The sequence below is a fragment of the Mesoplodon mirus genome, assembly GCF_964341445.2.
Source record: "Mesoplodon mirus genome assembly, chromosome: 15".
Taxonomy (NCBI): Eukaryota; Metazoa; Chordata; class Mammalia; order Artiodactyla; family Ziphiidae; genus Mesoplodon; species Mesoplodon mirus.
In genome coordinates, this window is record NC_138991.1 from 66799755 (window position 1) to 66810299 (window position 10545).

At 44.1% G+C, this 10545-nt stretch overlaps 1 protein-coding gene across 2 annotated transcripts; it reads left to right on the plus strand.

Annotated features, from left to right (window-relative positions):
• The first annotated feature begins 54 nt into the window (after positions 1-54).
• Positions 55-10136, plus strand: MGME1 (mitochondrial genome maintenance exonuclease 1). Of its 2 annotated transcripts, none has more exons than XM_082644728.1 (5): positions 55-142; positions 1384-1961; positions 5083-5302; positions 8232-8364; positions 8981-10136. In XM_082644728.1, exons 2-5 carry the CDS (start codon positions 1451-1453, stop codon positions 9140-9142), a joined length of 1026 nt encoding a protein of 341 aa, XP_082500854.1. In that variant the 5' UTR covers positions 55-142; positions 1384-1450; the 3' UTR covers positions 9143-10136. The 2 variants fall into 2 exon arrangements, with proteins under 2 accessions (XP_082500854.1, XP_082500853.1); XM_082644727.1 differs by lacking the exon at positions 55-142 and adding an exon at positions 202-303.
• Positions 10137-10545: the final 409 nt, after the last annotated feature.

Consider the following 10545-nt stretch of genomic DNA (forward strand, 5'->3'; position numbering starts at 1 on the left):
CGAGCTCTGACGTAAACGAGATCTCGTGAGAGAGAGAGAGAGAGAGAGAGAGAGAGAGAGAGAGAGAGCGCGAGATTTGGAGGCGCCCGCGCTTCTGCGTGCGGGGAGGGTCTCCCCACGGATCGCTCCAGTGTCCACTGAGGTGCACGAGGGGCTAGGGGTGGGGCGTGAGCGCCGCAGTGCATGCTGGGGCCGCCGTGCCTGGGGCGGGGCCTAAGTCGGGAGCAAAGCGCGGGACTGACGAAAGTACCTGTTCGCGGGGTTGTCGCGCCCTGGAGCTAGCGGAGCGCGCCGGCTTCCGAGGTACCTCCCCTGCCGGCCCTCCCTAACCCTGACGCCCGCCCGAGGGGCCGCCGCCGTCCTGTCCCCGCCGGGGCTCCGCCTCCGCCGGAGCGGGGATTGGGCCGTGGGCCCTGCTGATGGCCTCTGGCCGGCAGATCAATGGGGACCCTTCCGGAGCGCGAGTGCCGTGTCTTGAGCGGGCCGGGTCGCAGTGGTGCCCACCTTGGAGGGTGTGAGGGGTTAGATGAGAACTCTCCACGCAGGATACGTAGCAGAGAATCTGGTGTTCAGGGATGAGTGGAGGCACTGTTAACTCTGTCGCCGCCCCTCCAGCGTCCTGTGTTTCTTTGTCTCACACACGCCTCCCTTCGTGGCCGGCACATGGCTCCATAGCTGGGGACATGTGGCCCCAAGCTGTCTACTTCACGTTTAACAGGTGCCGGTTCTTTAGAAATAGTTTTGTCCGAGTATTACCGAGTCCAAGCTCGGCTGCAGGACAAGCCAATAAATTGACAGATGAGCTGTTAGGGCAAAGTATAGAGACCTTATTCAGAAAGCCAGCAGCCAGAGAAGATGGTGGACTTGTGTCCCAAAGAACTATCTTCCCCAGTTAGAGTTCAGGCTTCTTTTATACTAAAAGGGGAGGGGGTGTGGCTGCTTGTTGCCCACTTCTCGGTGCCAGAATCCTTTGTTCTTACAGCTGTCCACGCAGGTCTGGTCACAGTGTTCCTATATACCTGCAACAAGATCGTTATTTTCTGTCCTGCAGAATTTTTAATCTCTATATGATTGGAAAAGTGTTAATACCTTTAAAGGTCAGAGCCTTGAGAATGGGTTCTCCTGTGTATCTCAGGCTATAGGCAACGTACTTTTCCAAAAGATGCAGAGCCTGAAAGACTAAGCCCCCTGCAACAGGGCACAAAGGTTAGAGCTAAAGTAATAGATTCAGTATGGAGTCAGGTTTGTTTTCCTCTGTTAAACATGTCGAAAAAACTTACCGAATACAATTTTAATGTGCAATATCATACTGTTGCAGCTTTCGCTTTGATGGTTCAAATATTTAACACATTTGATATCTAACACCACTTTTCTCTTTGATAGGAAAGCAAAATTAAAAAGGTCCTCGACATTACAAGAGGACTAGAGGGAAGTGGAAAAATATCTAAAGATGAAGGTATTTCAGACCATCTGCAGGCAGCTTAAAAGTTCAAAGGGGTTTTCTGTAGAACCAGCCCCCCGTGTGGTCTTCTCCACTTCCTCTTATTTGTGTGGCCGGAAGAAAAAAGTGAACCCTTATGAAGAAGTGGACCAAGAAAAGTACTCTGATTTAGTAAGGTCTGTCTTGTCATTCAGAGGCCATGCTCAGCCGCCACAGTCTTTGTTTGAGGAAGATGCTTTACTCTACGGACCTGTGAGGAAGTGTAAGGCCCCAAAGCAAGAAGAAGCAGGAGTTCCACGAAACTGGTGTCCTCTCTTCAATCCAGAGAAAAGCGGAAAACCAAATGCAACAAGTGATCCTACAATTCCTTTGAAAATCCCTTTGCAAAGGAATATGATACCAAGTGTGACCCGAATCCTTCAGCAGACCATGACCTCAGAACAGATTTCCTGTTTGGAGAGGTGGAAACGTCGGATGATTCTGGAACTGGGAGAGGATGGCTTTGCAGAATATACTTCAAGTAATTTTCTTAATCCTGATTCTGTATGGTTATTATGTTTTCCAGAACACAGCACCAGTGTCAAAAGGATGAGTTGTTCTTTTTTTAACGTTAACTAGTGAGAAACTACTTTCAAATGATAATTAGTATTAACAGTACTTTTTATATATTAACTCAATCCTCATGACAACCCTATGAAGCACAGATACTATTATCCCCATTTCACAGATGAAATTGAAGCACAGAGATCAAGTACTTTGACTAAAGATGTATGAAATTCATTTATTTTATAAGCTACAAACTTAAGTGTTAGACTTGCCTGTTTTGTTTGATTATGGGAGAGTCGATCGCCTCATAATGGAATTCTAGTTGTTTGCTAGGCATTCTGTTCAGAATCTAGTAAATACCCCCTTGCTCTGCTTATCATCAGAGACTGACCCATAAATTTAAAGATGGTCAATAAGCCAGAACATGTGATCTGTATTTAGGTCTTAGTAAATTGAGATGATCAGATGTTCTTCATTAGGAACTGAGAATTGATAAACTTCAGCCTTCAACTCCTAACTCACTAACTTCTTAGACAAGTGAGAATAGCTTTCTTAAAATAGATTCCATTCAAAAGCAAGATGAAAGAAAAGACCAATGGTACAGGAGAATTACCTGGTCCCCCATCAGGATTATAGTTGTTGAAGCTAAGTTTTACACTGAGCATTCCTTAGGCCATGCTTCCCAGAGAGCAGTACATGTACCCCTCGTGGTACACAAGCACTTTAATTTTTAATTTAAGAGCAATGCACTTATTTTGAGGCATCTTAGAAAAAACCTGTGTGTATGCATAACACATTAAACCTGTGGTCACGTGTTTTAAAGAAAAAATATTAAGTATTTAGGTGGCACTTGGACATGGCCAAAATGGTCAAGGTCGGAGCCCCATGTAAATTCCTTGGCTCCCTGGGGCAAGGACTATATGCAGGAGCTAATTGCCTTTTATTTTTATATAAATTTATTTTATTTACTTTTGGCTGCGTTGGGTGTTCGTTGCTGCGCGCGGGCTTTCTCTAGTTGCGGTGAGCGGGGGCTACTCTTCATTGCGGTGCGCGGGCTTCTCATTGCGGTGCGCGGGCTTCTCATTGCGGTGGCTTCTCTTGTTGCGAAGCACGGGCTCTAGGCGCACAGGCTTCAGTAGTTGTAGCACGTGGGCTCAGTAGTTGTGGCTTGAGGGCTCTAGAGCGAAGGCTCAGTAGTTGTGGCACACGGGCTTCGTTGTTCCACAGCATGTGGGAGCTTCCCGGGCCAGGGCTCGAACCTGTGTCCCCTGCGTTGGCAGGCGGATTCTTAACCACTGCGCCACCAGGGAAGTCCTACACTGACTTTTTTAATTCTAAAATATCCACGCTGTCAGTCAGAATATAGGAGACTCATGTTTTTTTTTATAATACATTTTATTTACTGGGACTTGAAAATATTTCACTTTTATTCCTTTAATTTATTGAGTGAATACTCTGACTTGATGCTATCTGCAATAACTCTTGAATCTTTTAAGATTTATTTTCACAAGTTTAATCATGTTTAATGTTCTTAGCTTTACAATCCTAAGGGATTCTGTAACCCAGATCCCATGTTTGTTGCCCCTTACATATGAAGACCTCCCTGGGGTTAAGACTGCAGTGGGGAATGAGTTGTCTGTTTGCTTGGCTGTTGATAAACGAATTTTTTTCCTTCATGTTTTTAACATGTTTGTGTTCTGCTTCAGTAAAGCTAGTCTGTAGATAAATACTGCTCTTCTTTTCCCTAGGTTTTAATTCCGTAAGTCTTAAATTTGTAGGCCTTTTATGTGCTAATAAGTCCAATTAAGCCAAGTAAATTTGGAGTAGAATAACTTATTTCCTCAGTTGAATTTCACCTCTCTTTCCAAGTAATTTCCCTGAAGCAGTTCCACTTTTTGCCAATGGTAGAACTGACCTTTCAAAATCTTTGTAAAAAATACTTGACAAAGGTAATATGGTTTGACATTACCTCATTAGATGAGATGGTTTTCCTCATTTTCTGTGGGTCTGTCTCCAAGCATATATAGCTCCTGCTCTGTTTCTGTGTGTATCTTACTGATGGTCCCTGATTTTTCATCTCTCACTCTGCTGTGTGAGGGACCAGAATGACCTTACGCTCTGGTGCCTGGGGCAAATTAACAGCACTGCCTAGGCCTTCTTCATTAAAATGGGGGTGATGATCCGTATCTTGCCAGGTTGTTGTGTTTGAAAGTTAACAGTTTGAAAGCGCCAAGGCCACTGCTTAGCACAACAATGCCCTCTTTTTCTTTCTTTCTCTCCTTCCCTTATCAAGAGTCAAGTGAATATGTAGTGTTTCTTGCATTTGTTGAATATGTTTGTGTCCTCTTTTCTTAAAAGTGTATGAGAAGGGACTTCCCTGGTGGTCCAGTGGTTAAGACTCCACGCTTCCATTGCAAGGGGCACGGGTTTGATCTCTGCTCAGGGAACCAAGAACCCACATGCTACATGGAGGCCAAAAAAATAGTGTATGAGGAAAAAAAATTCAGGACAGAGCCACTGTCTTAGGCTGTTCTTGCCCTAAAAGAAAGTGCAGGAGAAGAATGTCATATATTTTCCTCCCCTCTGCCCCAAATCCCACAACATTAGTGTGTGCCTTGATTTTCACTCTTTGCCAGTCACTAAGCCTGTTGGTAAAAGGATGCCTCCACCTAAGTTCATAATGAAGATTTGGTTGTAAAAAGAACTGTAAACAAGCACAGTTCCCTAAATGTCTAATAACTATTTATCACAGCTAGTTAACTTACTGGTTACCTAAATTAAACGGACACTTACATTCTGTGTGAATTCACTAGGTGTGGTCCTGTAGCCCCCAGATCTTCAATTCTAGCTTTGACCTAATGCTACTAGAAATACTTCATTTTAATCTATCTTATTATCTAGGCTCTTCTAGTCCCTTTTGTTTTCAAAGTGCATTCTTAGTGTATTTCACAAGTCTTAGGGGTTATCACTTAAAGGTAATTCATGTAATTTTTAATTTGATTGTTGAGAGTTTAGTATCTGTTCCTTAGTATTAGCTTTGTTTGGGGGTTTTTTGTTATTGCTGTTGTTTTCCTTTTCCCCGATTTTCTTTTCAGACATGTTTTTACAAGGGAAACGGTTTCATGAAGCCTTGGAAAGCATACTGTCACCCCAGGGGAACTTAAAAGAACCTGATGAAAATCTCCTCAAATCTGGCTACATCCAAAGTATCCAGCATGTTCTGAGAGATGTCAGTGGAGTGCAGGCTCTGGAAAGTGCTGTTAAACATGAGACCCTAAAGTATGTAGGTCTGCTGGACTGTGTAGCTGATTATCAGTAAGTATTCAATTTTTCATTGTTTTTTTTTTTTTTTTTTTTTTTTTTTTTTTTTGCGTTACGCGGGCCTCTCCCGTTGTGGAGCACAGGCTCCGGACGCGCAGGCCCAGCGGCCATGGCTCACGGGCCCAGCCGCTCCGTGGCATGTGGGATCTTCCCGGACCGGGGCACGAACCCACGTCCCCTGCATTAGCAGGCGGACTCTCAACCACTGCGCCACCAGGGAAGCCCCAGTATTCAATTTTTTACATCAAGTGTGGAGGTGAATTCATTCTGGGTGGGACACATGGTTCCCTTCCAATGCTAGTTTTTCCTTTTAATTCCTGCTTCAAGGTGTGGCCTCTGTAAAGTCACATCAGGTAAGAGCCATCTCATCCTTGTAAATCTACATTCCGAAGTCAAAGTGTTTCGTGGAGAAAAGGTACAACTTCCCAGTATCCCTAGGATGGCCTGTTTTCCAGCATGTTCCCCTCCCCTCCCCCCCCACCCCAAGCAAAGTACCAGCCATAAGATCCAATTTGATTCCTGCATTTTCTTTCCTGTTTCCCTAAAAATAGCACCTTGATCTGTTGGCCCTGAAAATCAACTCTTTGCCTGGCTTCCAGGCAGTGATTGACATGGATAGGAACTCTGAGCTTAATAAAGCTTCCCGTGGCTTTTAAATTGCTGCTCTGTTACTGTTTTCACCACTTACTCCAGATTTCAAGGGTAGATATAACCTGCAGATACCCCTATTCCAAAAAAAAAGAAAAGAAAAAAGCATATGAGCGATACAACAGGATAAGGGGAAAATCTGTGAGTGAAACCCTTGGAACTCCAGTTAAAAGTTACTGGGCTCTGGAGACAGGCTGCCTGAGTTTGGTTTCTGGCTTTTCTTCTTAACCCTGGGCTACTTACTTGGCTTTGGCTTCTCTGTACCTCAATTTGTTTATCTGTAAAATAGGACAAATAATAGTACCTACCTCATAGGTTTGTTATAGACGTTAAATGAGACATTCCCTGTACGGTACTTAAAGTGCACACTATCTACTCAGTAAATGTTAGCAACATTATTTTGATCCTATTCTCTCTTGATCCTATTCTCTCTTTTTAACTGCTGTTGGGTATGAATGAACCATATCCAGTTCCCTGTTGGGAGCACTCAGGTTATTCTAGTTTTTCAGTTACAAACTACAGCAATGACTGTGTCTCCTCCTATTCTGTCGTGAGTTTCTCTCGGCAGGTGCGTGGGTTCGTTGGTTTGTTTGTTTTGGTGAATGATATGTGAGGTTTGGATAAATTCCGTTGATCTGAAGTAGGCCTGGGTGTGAATACTTCTTAAATTTTCCAGGCATGTGTCACTTGCACCCAGGATAGCAAAGCATTGCTCTATGGTACAGACCTAAAAGGGAAATTGCGGGGCCACAGGGAACATGCGTTTTAACACTGTTTCGTCATTTCAGCCTGCATTTCAAAATAAATTAGGCTGAGCAAAATAAATTAGCTCTTTTTATTTGTTAAAGAGCTATTTGTGGACTGTCTCATTGCAATTTTAATTTGGGTTTATACTACTAAGTTTTCTTCCATGTTATTAAGTTCTACAAGTTATAGTACATTGCTAGAAACAGTGGTACATGGCAGAAGTCTTTACTGTAGCGTATTTTGATTTTTTTCAAGAGAGAGAACTGGAAATCGTAGTGCCCTGAGGATGCTGGGGCCTTCTCTTCATTTGCATAGATTGTCAAGCTCTACAGCAATAGAAAACAGTTATAAAGATGACATGTTACCTGTATACCTGCACTGTCCAGTAGAGTAGCCTTTAGCCATAAAAGGCCATCATTAAGCACATGACTGTGGCCAGTCCAAACAGAGGTATGCTGTAAATATACAAACTAGATTTCAATGACTTCGTACAAAAAAGAATGTAAAATATCTCATTAATAACTTTTTAATATTAATTATATATTGAAATGATATTTTGGATACGTTGGGTTAAATAAAATATTAAAATTTCACCTTTTTTTTTTCTTTTTGGATGTAGCTACTAGAAAATTTTAAATGATGTGTGTAGCTCGCATTTTATTTCTTCAGACGGTGCTATTCTAGACTTTATAGATTTTATAAATACCTTGCATAAGTTGTAATCTAGGGCTATGGTGACAGAAAGGTAACTCTGTGCAAATCTCCCTCTAAACTGCTGGTTTTGAAGCTGAAGTGAGCAGATAGAGCCCTTTGAGAATCACCGGTTCTCAGTGCACCCGCCCTGCGGCCCTTTTGACATCTGTGCTTGGCAAGTGTAAAAGTCCACCGGGATGGGGTGGGGGTGGGGGATGTACTGGTTATTTAACTAAAAAAAAGTGGCAGGAATTTTTCTATTCTCCCAATATCCCTAATAGTAATATCTCTACCCTGTATATAAACTTTTAGGACAGGGACCAGGTCTTCTTCTTTGTATTTCTGCATATAGTTGGTGCCTGTTAAGTGTTGATGGATTTGAACTCCAGCTTTGGTTTCTGAGGCACCACGATGCTTAGTCCTTTACGATGGGGACTTTGCTACTGGTCTGTTGTGGTTCGTTCTGATAGACGTTTGAACCCAAATCAACTAAGATAATAATAGTTTCAATTCCCTTGTCAACTGTTAAACCATGGAGGTCCAAAGAAACTTCTAGAAAGTTTAGAAGCTTGTGCTGGAGAAGTTGTTTCCCAGCACTTGCACCTGGGCCCGCACCTGCAGCTCCCATGGGTGCACTTAGGAAGCATCTTCCGTCATACCTCGTGGCTGACCTGAATGAGGGGCTCAAAGGAAAGAACGTCACACCTCTTCAACCCTAAGTAAAGCTCAGGAGAGCCGTCTTCTTGGAATGTGGGGAATAGAAGCAACAGTCATTGGGTGACAAGTAGCAAACTATGTGTAAGACCTTCAAGGGCTTCCTTTGGTTTCTCTTTAGGGGCAAGCTGTGTGTGATTGATTGGAAGACATCGGAGAAGCGAAAGCCTTTCATCCAAAATACATTTGACAACCCGCTGCAAGTCGTGGCGTATGTTGGTGCCATAAACCATGACATCAACTACAGCTTTCAGGTCAGGACGCGGAGCCTCCACTTACTTAAAGCTTTGCTTGATGCTGGGTTATAGCTCCTTCCCTCCTTAGGGTTTTATTCTGTTTGTAACCCACTGCTTACTCTGTTGCTGTCCTTCCACCACTTTAAAAAGCACTTTCCCCCTCTTCCTGGGCTTTTTGTTGGTGTTAATAGTTCTTTAATGATCACAGTCCATTCTTTAGCGTCTTAACTGTCATCTTTGTGTTCGTATGTATCCTGGGCCAGTCTTTCATCAAGCCATCTTAGAAATTGAGTTAGGGGGCTTCCCTGGTGGCGCAGTGGTTGAGAGTCCGCCTGCCGATGCAGGGGACACGGGTTCGTGCCCTGGTCTGGGAAGATCCCATACGCCGTGTAGCGGCTGGGCCCGTGAGCCATGGCCACTGAGCCTGCACGTCCAGAGCCTGTGCTCCGCAACAGGAGAGGCCACAACAGTGAGAGGCCCGGATACAGCAAAAGAAAGAAAAAAAAAAGAAATTGAGTTAGGAGCTGTTACTGTAGATTGTTTTGTTCTGAGTGTGCCCTGGAGTGAGAAGGAAATGGACCTCAACTGTGTTGCTACTGTGGAGATGCTGGAATTGCCCTGTGTTCCTTCCTAGGTTCAGTGCGGCTTGATTGTGGTTGCCTACAAAGACGGGTCCCCTGCCCACCCACACTTCATGGACGCAGAGCTCTGCTCCCAGTACTGGGCAAAGTGGCTTCTTCGACTAGAAGAATATACAAAGAAGGAAAAGAACCAGAATATTCGGAAACTAGATTAAGGGCAGGAAGCTGTGTGGGAACATTCAGGGCTTTCTCAGAGTTTGGGAACATGTATCGCTGTTTGCTGTGATCTGGAACGAGGTGCCACAGGGTCTGAGAGCTGCAGTAACACAAGCAGAACTAGTAATTTGTTGAAGTTTATTGCAACCAAAAAGGCAAAGCCAGAAAAGTTAAATTTAAAGAGCTGGACTTTAGCACATAAAAGACCAGCTCTGCTACCTCTGACTAGCATTTACCCGAAAAAAGGGCAGCAACACCGCCACAGTGTTGGCGGCTCTTGGACCCCCATAGACCTTTCTGTGTCCCAGGCAGGACGCCCAGTCTTTGAACTGAGAGATTCAGGGCGGTGAGGCTTGGTGTGCCGAGCATTTCCCCTCGGCACGCCGTGGGGGAGGGCTGCGCGCACCCCTAGGGTATGTGTGCAGTGAGAATTCGTATCAGCCAACTAACTGCTGCTAGTGCCGGCTCCTAAAACTTGTTTTATGTATGTGGTTCCCTGTATTTCATTTTGGGGGAAAAGCTTCCATTTGACATTTTTGAAAAATAAACATGATTCCTTAGCCTCAAGTAGACATTGCTCTCTGGACAGATGGAGCATACTCACCTTATCGTGGGCAGTGCCCCTTGGCATCCCACCAAATAACCCTCAGAAGCAGCCAGGCTCCAGTCTGAGAATCCTAATTGTAGGTATTTTGGTAGCTAGCTTCTGGTTTGAGTCGAGGGATTGTGTGCAGGGAGAAAATGTATTGTTTGTGGAATTTTCCAGCTATGGGAAACAATAATATGCAATTTTTTCCTATGTTTGATAAGTAATAAAACTGACTAGTTGCCCCTGGGTTCGGGAAACTTAATAAACGCCCACTACAGCCCTGGGGGAAGGCTCCCTGTGTTATGGAGTAGATTAGCATTTAAGTTACAGTTGCTGTCTTAAAATAGTAACACTTTTTTCCTTCATTAGCCATTAATTATAAGAAATAAAATACAAGATGTGATTAAGGAATGAGGCTTCTGGTTTTGCTTTTTATTTAAATTTGTACATTTATAGAGTGATTTCACAAACCTGGAATTGTTTAGATTTTGTTTTTAAATTCAGAATTTTACCATTGACCCAGTAGCTCTGGGGCGTGTTGTATGTACATGCACACACGAAGGAGGTGCCCTTGACCACGGTCACCTCACATGGAAAGTAAGCTTCGGGTCGGAGCGGGGAGGATTGAGGGAGACCTGGTGTTGACTCCACACACCTCGCATATTTTTCAAGCAGCGTATATTCCTGTAGCCTGTAATTTCCAAAGTCAGAAACCAAGTGAGAGCATTCGGAGTTGTCCCAGCAGGTGTGGCCACTGCTCCACCAAGCCTCACCCTACAGTTGAGGAGCCCAGACCCAGCAGGTTCTCTCGGC

What these genes read in the sequence shown, in the direction of transcription:
- MGME1 (XM_082644728.1), top strand. Translation starts at nt 1,451, where the DNA reads ATGAAGGTATTTCAGACCATCTGCAGGCAGCTTAAAAGTTCAAAGGGG. An exon ending in CTTTGCAGAATATACTTCAA is followed by an intron (nt 1,962 to 5,082) that starts GTAATTTTCTTA and finishes TTTTCTTTTCAG; the next exon opens with ACATGTTTTTACAAGGGAAA. An exon ending in ACATCAACTACAGCTTTCAG is followed by an intron (nt 8,365 to 8,980) that starts GTCAGGACGCGG and finishes GTTCCTTCCTAG; the next exon opens with GTTCAGTGCGGCTTGATTGT.